The sequence below is a fragment of the Macaca fascicularis genome, chromosome 19 (genome assembly GCF_037993035.2).
Source record: "Macaca fascicularis isolate 582-1 chromosome 19, T2T-MFA8v1.1".
NCBI classification, from domain to species: domain Eukaryota; kingdom Metazoa; phylum Chordata; class Mammalia; order Primates; family Cercopithecidae; genus Macaca; species Macaca fascicularis.
In genome coordinates, this window is record NC_088393.1 from 21,550,944 (window position 1) to 21,568,506 (window position 17,563).

At 43.2% G+C, this 17,563-nt stretch overlaps 1 protein-coding gene and 1 pseudogene across 2 annotated transcripts in view; one reads left to right on the forward strand and one right to left on the reverse strand.

The window, feature by feature from the left end:
- Positions 1-17,563, reverse strand: part of LOC102139329 (uncharacterized) — a 45,362-nt gene that overhangs the window by 17,207 nt on the left and 10,592 nt on the right. The window contains exons 2-3 of one of the 2 annotated variants that reach the window (XM_015440430.4): positions 1,725-1,851; positions 1,124-1,219 (exon numbers count right to left, since the gene is read on the reverse strand). In XM_015440430.4, the coding sequence (XP_015295916.3) occupies positions 1,124-1,219; positions 1,725-1,851 (223 nt within the window). The remainder of the gene's footprint in view (positions 1-1,123; positions 1,220-1,724; positions 1,852-17,563) is intronic. The other variant, XM_074026589.1, reaches the window with a different exon arrangement.
- LOC141409233 (BCL2/adenovirus E1B 19 kDa protein-interacting protein 3-like) lies at positions 7,261-17,056 on the forward strand (annotated as a pseudogene).

A 17,563-nucleotide genomic window follows, 5' to 3' on the forward strand; every position in this document is an offset into this window, starting at 1 on the left:
AAATACAAAAATTAGCTGGGCGTGGTGGTACACGCCTGTAATCCCAGCTACTCAGGAGGCTGAGGCAGGAGAATTGCTTGAATCCGGGAAGTGGAGGTTGCACTAAGCCAAGATCACACCACTGTACTCCAGCCTGGGTGACACAGCGAGACTTATTCTCAAAAACAAAAACCATAAACAGTACATTAAAACCTGTCTAAATTAATAAATGCACTCAGTAAATTAGCAAAATATAAAATTAACATACAAGTTATGGTTCCATACATTAAAACAAATTATCTGATAAAATAGAGAAAAAGAAAACAATCTTATTTACAATAGCATTAAGATAGTAAATTTCTGAAAACAAATTTATCCAAGGATGTAAAAAATCTTTACAATTAAAGATACATCAATGAAAGAAATTAGAAAGGACAAATTAATTTAAAAACATTTTATATCTATGGATTGAAAGAATATTGTTAAAATGCCATATTATTCAAAGTGATCTATAGATTCAATAAACTCCCAATCAAAACTTAAGTGGTAGTTTTTTCACAGTAATGAAAAACACGATTCTAAAATGTACATAAAACTACAATAAACTTTGAATAGCCAAAGCAATCTTGAGGAAAAAGAACAAAGCAGAGAAACATCATACTTTAAAATGTCTAACTATATTTCAAGACTATAGTTTTAAAAACAGGATGGAATGTGCAGAAAAATTAAGAACAACAAAAAAAGAACAGAAACCACTACTCACACCTTTCAGATATAATGCAAAAAGAAAACTTAAAAAGTAGTTTAACATAGAGTTCCTCAAAATTATGCAGATATTTGTGTATCTTCCAAACAATGGAAAACTAGTCAGATTGTGCAGTCTCTTATATGCCATGAAGAGGACTTCGGCTCTCACTGTAAGCTTGAAAAAAGATCGATGAGGGGAAAGCAGAATCCATAGAGAATTCAAAAGCATAAGATGGAAGATGCCCCGAAATGAGAGGAAAATTTTAAAAACAACCCAGCTTTATAGAAATTATTTGTTTTGAAACACAGCTTCCCCAAATTACGTTTTAAAGACTGGCTTTCTCTTTGACCTTGGGACCTCTCATCTGTGTTGTTTGTTGTGTTCACTCTCACCTACCTGGGGGTTCATCCACTATCTCATGTTGCTTCATATTCCAGGGCTCTTTTTCTTTTTCCAGACAGGTAATTAGGTCTGGCTTAGAGGCAACAATACCTGTTTTATTAAAAGTAAATAATATTAATCTTGCCCATATTCTGTAATTACCAACTTAATAATGTGTACAATAAAGAGGATGTAATAGAATATTCTAGTAAATTAATCCCAAAATACTAATTTATAACAGAAACTTCTAACTATTTAGAAAACATTTTTAATTTGTAGGTACTTAATTTCACTACCCAGAACTACTGAATCAGAAATTGATGGTGGCAATTAGATTTTAAAGTGTGGGAAACAATATTTTAGGTCACTGAATTTCTGGAATTAACACTAATCCAGAGCTAAGAATGCAGATTAGCTCAGGAATGTGGAAAGTTAATGTCAAAATAAAACATCCTGAAGAAATTGTCTTCTACATGGATAAATCAGCAATATTTTCTTGAAAATGAGGATCTGAAACTCATTTATGCAAAGCATACTTTACCAAAAAACAATCTACAAAGAACAGAAATAAAATCTTTAGGATATATTAGAAATGGTGTATTGAAGTTATTCTCACCCAGGAAGACCAGGTTTCTGTAGTTCTCTAACATCACATTTCTATATAAATTTTGCTGTGCAGTGTCCAGGCATTGCCACTCCTCCAGAGAGAATTCTATGGCCACATCCATAAATGTCAATGATGGCTGAAAAACATACAAACACACGTATTTACCAAGTGGCCACGGGCAGAATTTTTAATTTGACTCAAGGTGAAATGTGAGAGTAAAGAGAACTGGTTCTGACTTATAGGACTGACTAAAATTGTCCAATAAAATGAATTTCAACACAGAAATATTCTGAGAAAATAGAGTGGCATAGGATCCACAACATCAGCTTATAGATGCTGTTTTTCTGGATAACAAAGTATAAAATCAAGGGCATAAACACGAACGTACACTTTTGAGTGCTATATTTACATTCTAAAGAATGAGGTGTGTGTATTTTTCAGATCAAAAAGACATGCTAAGTTAGAAACTACCTCTTAAATTTTAATGTTATACAGTACACTTGATATCTTTTTAATGCAGATATTTTTTCAGAAGATCTGCAATAAAGTCTGAGTTGCTCATCATTAATGCCAATGTTTTTGCCCCAAAAAGATTTTGTCAAACGTCAAGTAAAAGAGCCTGTGTTTTTCCCAGTTTTTCTGGCCTGTAAGCAAAGATGAGAGCTTTCATTTTCCAAACACAAACACATGCAAAGAAAACCTAAGAAAGAAGGGAAGCTTCCAGATTAAATATGATTATTTATGCATGTCAGCTGCATAAAGATACTTAATAATAAAGAGAAAAATAATTAACTCTATAGTAAACAAAAAAAAAAAATCTGTCAGAGAGCTTTTTAACGAAGTGAATCATTAATATAAAGTGCACAAGGACAAATTTTTATAATGTGCTGATACACACAGGACACAGCATCACTACTGAAACATTGTCACCATACAGAAACATCAGTTTTATGCAAAGTTCAAGATACAGATAACTTCCATGTTCTGTAACTTTTAATACTGATATTAAGTAGTCTTTCTTTAGTACCCTATACAGCATGTATCTTCGAATTTTTTTTATAACTTTCTGGGTGATAAATGCCATCCTGTTTAAATAAGCATTTTTTTAAATCCTGTTTTGCATAGAGCTAATGGAGAGCACAGATGGAATCTCAACATTACATCTTCTCCATTTTTACCAAGAACCCCCAATTTTTCTCAAGAGAAATCTTGAGTATCCACACCTTCCCACAGTCCACAACCACAAAGAGAACAATTTTAATATTGCAGATTATAAATTCATGGGGAGAATTCTGCATGGCATATAAGAAACCAAGACACAGAGAATGTAGAAAAGGCTTTGGTATATAGGAAAGAAATATTTTGCAGAGATCACTGGATATTATATGAATTTTTAAAAGTAGTTAAAACAAACTCATTAGGGAGGAAAAACACAAAAGTAGAGAAGTAAAGATTTGCAAGTACTAAGCGCATGGCAGTCCAGGAAGCAAAGTGGACACCGCTCTTGATCTGAGACACGTTTAGCTAAAAGAAAAGCCTTTTTTTCCTCTTTATCTTCCTCCTCTGGATTCCTGCTCAGATGAGATTCTTTGGACAAATTACACCTGCATCTTGAAAATATGCCTTTAAAGGTTTCAGCACCACCTGTTAACCTGCTAGTACCACACCCACAGGCAGAGGGACCAAAACCTGCAGAAAAGGCCCACCCATTTTGGTCCTTTATAACAGAAGGGATTCAGGAACAATGAACTGCTCCATGGGGGCAAAAATAAAAATTTCTCTTTCCAGCCGGGCACGGTGGCTCACACCTGTAATCGCAGAACTTCGGGAGGCCGAGGCGGGTGGATCACCAGGTCAAGAGATCGAGACCATCCTGGCCAACATGGTGAAACTCCACCTCTACTAAAAATACAAAAATTAGCTGGGTGTGGTGGCATACAACTGTAGTCCCAGCTACTCAGGAGGCTGAGGCAGGAGAAACGATTGAACCCAGAAGGCAGAGGTTTGCAGTGTGCTGAGATCGCGCCACAACACTCTAGCCTGGCGACACAATGAGACTACATCTCTAAATTAATAAATAAATTTCTCTTTTTCTGTCCTCAGGTGCCCTCCCTTGCCACAGACACCAACAATTTCTGCTACAGTAATGGAAATATGGGCCACACTGCCCTGTGCCTACCAAACCCAAACAGAAAAAGGCCCTGTAACCACCCTCTAGTGCAAAGATGAAACTTAACTCTCATGAATGTATCTTGAATCCATCATACCTGATTCTGGCCTCACCTTAGAGTCACATGAGGGACTTCATTAAAACGACATGGATGCTTCCACCCAGAATAAACAAAATGCATGGAAAGGGCACAAGAGATTTCTGCCAATTTTTCATGTAATCCTAGTTAGAAATCTGGGCTGAGGCCAGACACAGTGGCTCACGCCTGTAATCCCAGCACTTTGGGAGGCCAAGGTGGGCGGATCACGAGGTCAGCATATCGAGACCATCCTGGTTAACATGGTGAAACGCTGTCTGTACTAAAAATACAAAAATCAGCTGGGCATGGCAGCATGTGCCTGTAATCCCAGCTACTCAGGAGGCCGAGGCAGGAGAACTGCTTCGACTTGGGAGGTGAAGATTGCAGTGAGCCGAGATCTTGCCACTGCACTCCAGCCTGGAGACAGAGCTAGACTTCATTTCAGAAAACAAAAGAAAGAAAGAAATCTGGGCTGATAACCATTTAGCTAAGCATTGCCTCTCAAACTTTAATGAGCTTAAAAATCACTTGGTAATTTTGGCCCCATTCTATGTATTGTAATTCTGATAGTTTTGATGCGGTTTAAAATGGGTGTTTTAAACAAGTTCCCAGTCGGTGATAATGTTGCTTCCCCTGGGTTCATGATTAGCATTAGTTAGAGAAAGCAGGCACAGGACAGAGTCGCTTACACTCAGCACTTCTCACAACACAAATACTTCTAGGACAAATGAAGACAACTCATCTCCATTCTGAAGGATCATATTCTTCACTGGCTCTTTAAAGTTTACAGAACAAACAACAAAATCTGAAGAAGTCTGCATTTTATAAACATGTGAACGTGTACTAATGCAATAATTACGGAGCACTGTGCTGGGAATAACACACTATTGGATTTAATCCTCATAACACCGAGGGAGCTGGTACTAAGTATTTAATAATTCCCAAAATTTAGATAAAGGGTCCGGCATTTTTATTTCTTCTTCTGTTTGTCATCAATTTCTTTAAAAACTGTATAGAATAAAAGCTAAACACAGACTGATGAGAGGGATAAGGAAAGAATTTAGTGTAGTTTTGAGACATTTTTATTGTTTTATGTTTAATTTTTTGTAACCTGTCTAGCAACTACTGGATCTGCAGGAATAGAAAACAAGTTACTAAATGGAATGCCTCTGCAAGCACCAGTTTTAATGGAAAATTTAAAAATTAAGACCCTAAAATATACTTTTTTTCATTTATCTGCTTTTGGGTTTCAAGAAAGCATGAGCACCAGCTCTAGAAAAAAAAAAAAAGAGAATTCACCAGCCAAACCTCTGATCTCTTCTAATCAGTTCTATGAGGCAAGGCTCCAGAGTGGAGACAGATCTAAATAAGGCCTCCCAAAAGGGTGATCTGAACAGAATTAGGGCAGGGAGGGGACCCTATATCGAATTCTGCTCTCTACGCCATTGAAGGTACTTCCAGTTCTGTTTTTCCTAAGCTTACCTAAGAGAAACTTAAATCCCAGAGTTTGTATAATTTTTATAACTGCACCCTCAATTTTATAACATAATAAATTATAAGCAATTTAAACAAATTTCTTACAGATTTCTAGGGTAATTTTATTAGAAGACAAATATGTATTCTTAGCAAGGTAAAAGAAATAGAAATAACAATAAAAAGTCTCCATCTATAAATATCCCTTCAGGTGATGACATCAGAAGTCACAACAATATAAAGAACGTGGCCCCAGAGAAGCCCAAAATCTTTCTGCACACATCTATTCATTCTACCAATTATATAATGCTTAATTCAACCATTTATGCAGTTGCTAGTCTAGACTAAAAGTTCATAAATGGTAGAGACCATGACTGCTTCATCTATTTTTCTAATGGCCATATGAAATGGAAGCAATTAGTGTGTCTGTCTGAGTTCCAGACCTCCTCCTCATTTTTCACCCAAGTACTAGAAAACTGGAGCAACTCTCATCTGGGTGCCAACCAAAGACATCTCTTGTATGAGGGGAGGAACAAACACAGGATGACTCATTTCTCTTACACTGAGACAGAAGCAGAATTAACCAACCACTCTTGTCAGCCTAACACAGTTCTGCTCTGAACATCCTCAAATGTCTCAAAGATGCCTACATGATTGCGAGAGGATTCCCAGTGACTCTGGGCTGATGGCCCAATGATGAGCCAGGAAAGAGAGACTCAGGCTGATTCTAAATAGAAAATGAAACTGCCCTGGACGAGCTCCAGAACCTGAATTACCTGTCGTGATTAGCAAACTCTTAGATAAGAAGAAAGACAAGAATACTCCAGTTTCACATTTATAGGTAGGTATAGTTGTGGTTATGGCTCTGGATACATTGTGGCCTTGATCCCTCACTCCTAAGATGCTTGTTTAGACTTATAGATTCTGCCATCAGATTCTATTTACACTAGGAGCCTCTCACATAATAGCAGCAGGTCACTGGACAAGATCTGAAAAGCTCAAAGAGCCACACTTTTAAAGGGCGGAGGGGTTACAAGATGTCTATGTTGACATCTCACCATGCAGAAAATGCCTCCTGTTGTACATTCTCAATTTAAAGCCCATCCCTTTTTTGTAAATCCCAGGCAGAGGCCAGACCTTACTTGCAAATTGTAGGTGGGATCAACCCGGCTCAGCATCCTTGGGTGTTACAGAAAGCAGAGTACAAGAAGAGATCCCCTCACAGAGGCTGCTCTAGCACAGTCTAAATGATATGTCTACCTAAGAGGAAAAAGCTGAGGCAACATGAATATAAGTAGAGAATTTATTTGGGCAAAGCTTGAGGATTATAACTTGGAAGGACACTTTCAAGTTGCCTGGAATCTACACTTTGATTAGCAGCACTTACAAGTAGATTTGTAAAGGCAAAAAGAGAGGGACAGAGAGTGGGCTGATACAAAGCTGTTTGTTGGTATTTATTTATAGAAAGAGCATTGATTATTGATTGGATATACATCATTAGGGTTTAGAGTATGGGTTATAGTGTTCAGTTAGGCACTACTATAGCTACTGATGGCAATAGTGAACAGTTTCAGTAGATAAATACAAAGTTCAAAGAGGGGAGAAAGACATAATTGTGTTCTCATTTTAATGTCTCTGAGTCCGAAGGACTTGCATTCCTCAGATAAAAGTTTTCCTTTGTTCCCAAATTTCAAGACCTAGATTCAGAATTTGGAGCTGCAGATTTAGGTCCTGGATGGGTGGAGTAGCAGAAGGTGTTACCTGCACATTTGTGGGCATTTTACCAAGAGAATAAAGTGGAAAGTGGAGACTCTCAAGTCTACATGTCTACTCAATGCACACGTGTTACTTTCATTGGGTTTCTGAGGCCCCTGGTCTACGAATCGGTTTCAGATCTGAAGATACAAGAGTCATTGAAAGAGGTAAAGTGGCCGGGCGCGGTGGCTCAAGCCTGTAATCCCAGCACTTTGGGAGGCCGAGACGGGCGGATCGCGAGGTCAGGAGATCGAGACCATCCTGGCTAACACGGTGAAACCCCGTCTCTACTGAAAAATACGAAAAACTAGCCGGGCGAGGTGGCGGGCGCCTGTAGTCCCAGCTACTCGGGAGGCTGAGGCAGGAGAATGGTGTGAACCTGGGAGGCGGAGCTTGCAGTGAGCTGAGATCCAGTCACTGCACTCCAGCCTGGGCGGCAGAGCGAGACTCCGTCTCAAAAAAAAAAAAAAAAAAAAAAAAAAGAAAGAGGTAAAGTGGTTGATTGGTGCCCTGTGAAGTTTATAGAAATCTGATGTAGCTCGCTAGAAATAACTGTAGAGGACTCTAGATACCAAATAGGCAGAGACACAATTCTGCCTGCATATTTAGGGGACAGCATGCACTTTGCAGCACAATTGGGAGTTGATTGGAAGAGCCTGAGAGGAAAAGGTTTCTCTTTGTTGGCACCTTATATTTTTATATTATGTCTGTTAATTCTAGACAGTGTTTCAGACTATAATTAAAAAGAAATTTTCTCCAGCCCCAGAGAAACTCCACAATGAAAGAACAGAAAAAAACTGTTTTATTACACAATTAAACCAGAATGTGACAAGCATCACAGTCAATCTGCTTAAGAGACTGCAAAGACAAAAGGATGGCCGCTGTAATTAGTTCACAAGTAGAGGAATTTCCAGCACCATATCATACATAGTTCATCCTAAATTCACCTGGAGATTGGGAAGGCCATCTGTATTGCTTTTTGGTTATATTTAATGACAAAATAAACTTTTTACATCTTCATGACAGAAGGTAATTTTGCAACTTGAAGCTGAAAGGAGCTGGGCACATTCCTCAGCCCCGGGCTCAAAACTCCCTGAGCCCAGTATAAACACCACCTGGAAAGTCTCCGATAAGGGGACAGCCGTTCAAGGTTACTGAAAGCGCAGGAGCCAAAAGAATTTCTTTGTTCCCCTACAACTTTCGGGCTATAAAAAGCAAACGCTCGCATTGTTCAGGGCCCTCTTGTATACTGTGTAAAGGAGGGACCAAGTTCGAACTTGTAGTAAAGATCCTTGCCGCTTGGCTTTGACTCTGGACTCTGGTGGTCTTCTTTGGGGAACAAACAGTCTGGGCATAACATCTGGGGGCTCGTCCGGGATTCCCCAAGCCCACCAGACCCCTGGTCAACGGATCTGCTAAGATCGATCTACTGATAGGTGAGCTGGCTCGTCTCTGTTTGTCTGTCTGTGTCTGAGTGTCTGTTCTGAATCTGAATCTGTGACTCGCGAGGTCTGAAACTGAAGCTGGCACAGTCCTGGCGGACGCGCTATAGGACAGCCAGTGGAGACCGGTGGGAGACGTCCCCTGGCTCTCTTCTGATTTAAATTGCGATCTGAGTTGCCGGAGCGCGTTCGCGATCCGGGCAACAGCTGAATCTGACCCCGGTCCCCGGGTGTGCGCTCGCTGTCTGAATTGCCCCGGTCCCCGGGTGCGCGCTCGCGGTCTGAATTGCCCTGGTCCCCAGGTGCGCACTCGCTGTCTGAATTGCCCCGGTCCCCGGGTGCGCGCTCGCTGTCTGAATTGCCCCGGTCCCAGGGCTCCCAGCTTCCGGCGCCGCACCTGCGGCCCCGGTCCCCGGGCTCCTGGCTTCCGGCGCAGATTTCCTTTACAGGGATTCTAACCCACATTCCTTTACAAAAAGAGACACAGAAAGTGAGACTGGGGAGAGGGAGAGAATGAGTGAGAGAGAGACCATAAGAGACGGGAGAGGGAGAAAGTGAGAAGGGAAATCGGAAAGAGAAAGGGGAGGAAACGGCAGACGTGGAGAGTCAGAGAGAGAGACAGAAAGAAAAAGAGACTGAGTGTAAAGGAGAAAGGACACGGGATGACAGAGAAAAAGAGAGCGCGCGCGAATGAAAGAGCAGGAGAGAGCAGGCGGAGGGGAGGCAGCCGGCACTCACGGGCCTGCTGAAAGGGAAAGTAACTTTGAGGGGCCGGCAGGGCGGACGCAAAGGCGTACTTCGCGGACTAGCCCCCCCACCAGCCGCCTGACTCCACGGTGGCTTTACCCCTCCGGGAAATAGGACCCCCAGATAACACAGGAATCCCCAGGCTCCAGTACTGGCCATTCTCCACCAGTAATCTGTATAACCGGAAAACTCAGAGTGCTCGGTTTTCAGACAACCCCAAAAATCTACTGGCTTTACTGGATAGTGTCATGTTCACCCACCAGCCCACTTGGGACGATTGTCAGCAGCTCCTCCGAACCTTGTTTACCACGGAGGAGCGAGAAAAAATACAGGTAGAAGCTAGAAAGCTGGTCCCGGGGGACGACGGTCAACCGACTGCCAACCCCGACCTCATAAACACGACCTTTCCTCTGACCAGGCCGGCATGGGACTACAACACGGCAGAAGGTAGGGGACGGCTACGCCTTTATCGCCAGACTCTAATGGCAGGTCTCCGGGCAGCTGCTCGCAAGCCCACTAATTTGGCTAAAGTATATTCTATTCTACAAGAAAAGACAGAGAGCCCAGCCACCTACTTAGAAAAATTAATGGAAGCTTTTAGACAGTACACCCCCATAGATCCAGAGGCTCCAGGAAGTCAGGCAGCTGTTGTAATGTCATTCGTAAATCAGGCAGCCCCAGATATTAAAAGAAAACTCCAGAAATTAGAAGACTTGGAAGGAAAGCGGATTCAGGACCTCCTTCAGATAGCCCAGCGGGTTTACAATAACAGAGATACTCCAGAAGAAAGGCAATTTAAGGCCACTGAAAAAATGACCAAGGTCCTGGCAGCAGTAGTACAGAAAGAGCATCTACAGCCAGAGTACACCCAACCCAGGTGGCCCCCCAAGGCATGATAATCTGAAAAAAGGACCAATGTGCCTACTGCAAGGAGGCTGGCCACTGGGTAAGAGACTGCCCCAAAAAAAAACAACGAGGACAGGGACCCCCTAGGTCTACACCCGTACTAGTCACTCAAGATGAAGACTAGGGAAGACGGGGTTCGGATCCTCTCCCCGAACCTAGGGTAACTTTGCAAGTGGAGGGGTCCCCGGTCCAGTTCTTGGTCAATACGGGAGCACAGAACTCAGTCTTAATTAAAACTAATGGAAAATTATCCTCCAGGTCCTCGTGGGTACAAGGGGCCACAGGAGTTAAAAAAAATACCCATAGACAACACAAAGAACAGTAAACCTCGGAGCCAAGAATGTAACCCATTCTTTCCTGGTTATCCCTGAGAGCCCCTGTCCCCTATTAGGGAGAGACCTGCTAACTAAAATGGGAGCACAGATCCATTTCCTCCCTGAGGGGCCCATCGTGACCAACTCCCACAATCAACCCGTGTCCGTCCTAACTATAACCCTAGAAGATGAGTACCGGCTCCACCAGGAGCAAACGGCCCCTGACCAGGACATAGCAACCTGGCTCCAGCAATATCCAGAAGCTTGGGCAGAAACGGGGGGCTTAGGACTAGCAAAACACCGTCCTGCTTTATTTGTTGAACTTAAACCTGGGGCAGACCCCGTGCGGGTACGCCAATACCTGATGCCCCTAGAGGCCAAAAAAGGAATTGCCCCGCATATCCGCCGGCTCCTTGACCAAGGGGTCCTCCGCTCATGTCACTCACCCTGAAATACTCCATTGTTGCCGGTACAAAAACCTAATAGTGGAAAATACAGACCTGTACAAGACTTAAAAAAATCAATAAGAGGGTTGTGGACATACATCCAACTGTGCCTAACCCATATACCCTCCTGAGTACGCTAAACCCTAAACATCAATGGTACACTGTTTTAGATTTAAAAGATGCTTTCTTCAGTTTGCCTTTAGCCCCTCAGAGCCAAAAGCTCTTCGCCTTTGAGTGGAATGACCCTGATAAGGGCATAAGTGGCCAACTGACATGGACCAGACTGCTGCAAGGATTCAAAAACTCTCCTACCCTGTTCGATGAAGCCCTCCATGAAGACCTGGGATAACTTTCCTGCCCCCAACGACCTTAAACCCTGCCTCACTGCTGCCCAACCCGGACCTGGACGCCCCACTCCACGACTGCACCGAGATACTAGCTCAGGTGCACGGAGTTCGAGAAGACCTGCAGGATCGCCCACTTCCTGACGCCGACCTCATCTGGTTCACTGATGGGAGCAGCTTCATGCATCAGGGCCAGAGGTACGCTGGAGCGGCAGTGACTTCAGAGACTGAGGTAATCTGGGCGGAACCCCTGCCCCCAGGGACATCGGCCCAGAAGGCCGAATTGATAGCGCTCACCCAAGCTCTTACCTTAGGGGCGGGGAAAAAGCTGACGGTATATACAGACAGCCGATATGCTTTTGCAACAGTGCATATACATGGGGCCATTTACAGGGAGCGGGGGTTACTGACAGCTAAAGGAAAAGAAATAAAAAACAAGCAAGAAATCCTAGCCCTGCTAACAGCCCTATGGAGGCCAGAAAAGTTAGCCATTGTGCATTTCCCAGGGCATCAAAAACTAACTACTCCAACTGCTCAAGGCAACTTTCTGGCGGACCAAACTACAAGAAAGGTAGCGAAGGCTCCCAGCCAACTCCTTGCACTCCAGCTCCCTGACCCGGGCCCCCGGGACTTGCCATATTTCCCTGATTATTCAGAACAAGATCTCCAGTGGATTGACAAGCTTCCCCTAAAACAGATCCAGAATGGGTGGTGGACTGATACTAATGACCAAACCATCCTACCAGAAAAATTAAAACAACAAGTGTTAAAACACATCCACCGAACCACCCACCTGGGTGCTCGGCTGATGATAGACCTGATCAAACGCTCTAAGCTCAAATTCAGACATACAGCCGAGATGGCCAGCAACATCGTGACAAGTTGCAAAGTCTGCCAGCTTAACAACGCCTATCCCCAATCCCAGGCTGCAACGGGAACAAGGCTCAGGGGAACCAGGCCCGGTATCTACTGGAAAGTAGATTTTACTGAGATAAAGCCAGGAAAATACGGGTATCGGTACTTACTTGTCTTTGTAGATACTTTTTCAGGGTGGACTGAAACATTCCCCACCAAGAAAGAAACTGCTCAGGTTGTAGCAAAGAAAATCCTGGAAGATATCCTCCCCAGGTATGGCTTCCCCGTCCAGATAGGGTCAGATAATGGGCCGGCCTTCGTCGCTAAGGTAAGTCAGGATTTGGCTTCCATCCTTGGGGCAAATTGAAAACTACATTACGCTTACAGGCCCCAGAGTTCAGGACAGGTAGAGAGAATGAATCGGACCTTAAAAGAGACCTTAACTAAATTGACTATGGAGACTGGCGCTAATTGGGTGGTCCTTCTCCCCTACGCTCTGTTCCGGGCCCGTAATACCCCTTACAGACTGGGCCTTACTCCTTATAAAATTATGTATGGCAGACCCCCACCCTTAGTTCCCGGCCTAAAAGATGATCTGCTCAAGTCCGAAACAGAAAATGTCTCTGAACTCTTATTTTCCCTACAAGCCTTGCAGAAAATTCATCAAGAAATCTGGCCCAAGCTGAAAGAACTATATGAGACCGGTCCCCTGCCGACACCCCATCCGTACCAGCCGGGAGACTGGGTCCTGGTCAAGCGACACCGACAAGAGACCCTAAAACCCAGGTGGAAAGGACCACTCCAGGTACTCCTAACCACACCCACCGCCCTGAAGGTAGAAGGCATCGCATCGTAGATCCACTACACCCACGTCAAGCCAGTGGACCCAACCTCCAATCTTCTGGGACCAATCACGGCGGCGGCTGAAACACCGGATGCGTGGACTGTGGACAGAGCTAGAAACAACCCCTTAAAACTCACCCTGCGCCGGCAGCATAACTCACTGCAAACATGCAGTTAGGTAGTCTAACCCTAACGTTAGTCGCCCTAGTGGCCGCTGGGGAAATCACAAAACCATAATCCCTTTGTCTGGAGATTCTGGCTTTATGAAAACCGAACCCACCCTGGGCAACCTCATAAGCCCGGAAAATTATTGGCCAGTGCTGATTGCCCTTCCTCAGGGTGCAACAGCCCAATTCTACTAAATTTTACTGGTTTTCAAATAGCCAAACCTATGACACCAATAATATGCTTTGAGTTTGATCAGACTAAATACAATTGTAAACACTATTGGTGGCACCAAAATGCCGGCTGTCCTTATAACTATTGTAACATCCATAGACCCCGTTATTGGGGAGAGAGAAAACAGTTAGACCCTAAATGGCCCTTCCATTGTAGACAGGATAGAGACTTTTCATATACATAAATAGTTAAGAGACCCCTGGAACTCCCGCTGGACCACACCTCAACATGGGGCTGTATACTACTCCCCCTCCTCCACATGGCCTAGCAGTCACCTCTATCTGTGGCAAGGCCTAGTGCAAGTACTGCCCCTGGTCCACGGGAATATCCAACGACAGGAAAACAGACTAACACAAGACTTACGTCCTTTCTCCTGGTTAAAGTTACTACAAGAAGGACTAGAACTTGCTAACCTTACAGGACTTCATAGCCTGTCTGGCTGCTTTCTGTGCACCACTCTAGGGCGTCCACCGCTAACCACTGTCCCTCTGCCATGGGGATCCTCTACCTTTGCCCAAGCTAACAACCTCCGAAACCTCTCGTATGCTCCTATCCTGAACGTGCCCCTATACCTAAACCCCAGTCAGGAGAAGTTTCCCTACTGTTTCTCAGGAACCAATTCCAGCCTCTGCAGCATCACTGCAACGCCCCCTAATATCACCTTAAGGGCTCCATCAGGCATATTCTTCTGGTGTAATAGAACCTTATCTAAAAACCTACCTAGTCCTTCTGTTAATAACCTACTGTGTCTCCCTGTCACATTAGTTCCCCGGTTGACTCTACTAACTGCTGGCGAGTTCCTAGGGTATACCGGTAACTGGACTAGTGCTGTTATTCACCCAGACCCTAGACCAAGACCTGCACGAGCCATATTTCTCCCCCTCATTGCAGGAATCTCCCTCACCGCATCCTTCATTGCGGCCGGACTAGCGGGGGGAGCCCTAGGTCACACCCTCATAGAAAGTAACAAGTTGTACCAACAATTTGCCGTTGCTATAGAGGAGTCGGCTAAGTCCCTTGCCTCCCTTCAGCGGCAGCTCACGTCCCTAGCTCAGGTAACCTTGCAGAACCGGAGAGCCCTAGACCTACTCACTACAGAAAAAGGTGGTACATGTATATTTCTAAAAGAAATGTTTCTACATAAATGAATCAGGACTTGTAGAGGACCGGGTCCAACAGTTACGCAAGTTAAGCACTGAAGTAAAAACACGGCAGTTTGCTTCAGCTGCAGACCAATGGTGGAATTCCTCTATGTTTTCTCTGTTAGCCCCCTTCCTTGGACCCCTGCTAAGTCTACTATTTCTGCTTACCGTAGGACCTTGTGTTGTTAACAGAATTTTACAATTTGTTAAGGAAAAATTTAACACTGTACAACTCATGGTCCTCAGAGCCCAATACCAACCTGTAAACGCTGAAACAGAATCAGACTTATAAGACCCAAGATTGGCTCTAAAGATACCTGAAGAGAAGGGGGGAATGAAAGGAGCTGGGCACATTCCTCAGCCCCGGGCTCAAAACTCCCTGAGCCCAGTATAAACACCACCTGGAAAGTCTCCGATAAGGGGACAGCCGTTCAAGGTTACTGAAAGCGCAGGAGCCAAAAGAATTTCTTTGTTCCCCTACAACTTTCGGGCTATAAAAAGCAAACGCTCGCATTGTTCAGGGCCCTCTTGTATACTGTGTAAAGGAGGGACCAAGTTCGAACTTGTAGTAAAGATCCTTGCCGCTTGGCTTTGACTCTGGACTCTGGTGGTCTTCTTTGGGGAACAAACAGTCTGGGCATAACAAAGCCAGGTGTCTGCTGAAGGCAGGCTCTCACTCTCCTGCAGAAATGGCTGAATATTGTGCTCTCTTTTGGCTATTTACATTTTAAAGCAATGGCTCTCTACTCCCTGAGCACTGGGCTATAGCACCCTGCTTGCCCTCTCCTGATGGCTCATGTCCTTCCTTGATTCCTATCTACCACTGAGGCAGAGCACAGGGCTCACCGCTGGCAGCTCACATTTTAGGTGAACCCCAATGCCACAGCAGCACTCCAGTGCCACATCAGAGTGAAGCCTGAGCTGAGGAGGAGAGCCTGCAGGCCTCCTGGGTAGAATTGCACCTTCACAATAATGGAAATGGGAGCAGTGTTTCAGCCTCAGTTTCTATTTATAGTGGTGACATGGAAAAAACACTGCTGGATTTCCAGCATGAGTCTGGACAGTGACAGCTTCAAGAGTTCTCACTGTGACAGCCCACCTCATTCACACACACCATGGGATACTAATCGGGCTTCTGAAATAGACACCCAAAGCAATGGAGAGAAAAACAGCTCTCCATCTGAGTAAGATTACATTGAGAGAAAAATAAATTAAATGCTTCTTTAGAAAAAAATCAGATTAGATAAAAGATTTATCAAGTTCGCCAGAAAATATTCCCCTAAAAGGAATTTCTCTCTAAACATCCAAGTACACAGCTACTCTCAGCATGACAAACATGAGCATTATGAAAACGGGGGGCATATTCTCAGCAGAATTTTATAAGGTTTCTCTCATCTAGCCATTAAATGAGGGATCCATATTGAAATACATCTGACAATTTCCACCAGCACTTTTTGATGAAGAATTGGAACCTTTGTTTATATAGTGAAATATATTAGAGCTTGCAACATAGCTAACTTAAGAGCCATTATTGTTTTCAGGTGGTCACATCTCCCATCATGTTTATTTTTCCTGAAATAATAGCATTCACATTTAGTCAAATGACAGTCAATAAAATCATGCTTTTAGATATTAATCTACCGTAACAATTTTATAGTAAATTTTCTTTGGATACTAGATGTAAATATCTAAGTATAAATAATTTAAAATTGTCTGTAACCATAATTCAGTTAAAACACTTTATATTTTGAAGTATAAAATACAATAATTAAAATGACTAATTCAATGTAAATATTGTGTCTTTATATTTATACTACTATAGGAAATGCCGTTTAATGTATATGAATGCAAGTTCTTCACAACACTATACATAACAATGCTAATTGCTGTGAAATAAACAGAAACCAAAGTACAACTACAGACTCCACTGTTCTTTTATACACTAAACTATTTTTCTTTTTGCAGTTTAAGTACTTCAGATTGCAAATATTAGATAATTACCTTGAAAAATCAGTTTTCTTCAAAGGAACTTACTCTGTATCTTTTAATCTTTATTATTATGTATTGCTAAATTTAATCCCACCTTTGTGCTCAACTTTCATGTGCTCTTAAAAGGAGCTTTGGCCAGGCGCGGTGGCTCAAGCCTGTAATCCCAGCACTTTGGGAGGCCGAGACGGGCGGATCACGAGTTCAGGAGATCGAGACCATCCTGGCTAACACGGTGAAACCCCGTCTCTACTAAAATACAAAAAAAATTAGCCGGGTGAGGTGGCGGGCGCCTGTACTCCCAGCTACTCGGGAGGCTGAGGCAGGAGAATGGCGTGAACCCGGGAGGCGGGGCTTGCAGTGAGCTGAGATCCGGCCATTGCACTCCAGCCTGGGCAACAGAGCTAGACTCCGTCTCAAAAAAAAAAAAAAAAAAAAAAGGAGCTTTAATGTAAATAAATCCACGTCTACTTTAAAAGACTAAAAGTGAAAAAAAAAAAACCTTTGCCAAAGCAAAAACAAAGCAATGGTTCTGAGGTCCTAGAGAAAGACAATCCTGAGTCAAAAAGAATGAAATAAAGTTTATTTAGCTGTTACCATAATTCACATATATTTCCAAAAAGCAGAGAAAAATATCTACATATAATCTAAATGCTTTAAGAAAAGAGAGAGATGAACAAAATGTCCTTTCTTATTTTCAGGTAAGATGATAAAGCTTCTTATTTTTAATTTACATTTGCTCCTGCAACAGTCAAGTCTCTTGACATGTTCTTGAACGCTTGGACATCTGAGTATCAGTAGACATGGGATACAGGCATCTAAGTAGTAGCCTTGGGCATCCTGTGTGCACTTCAAAGAATATTTACTAAGAAAAAAGCAGGCTGGGTGCGATGGCTCATGTCTGTAATCCCAGTACTTTGGGAGGCCGAGGTGGGTGGATCATGAGG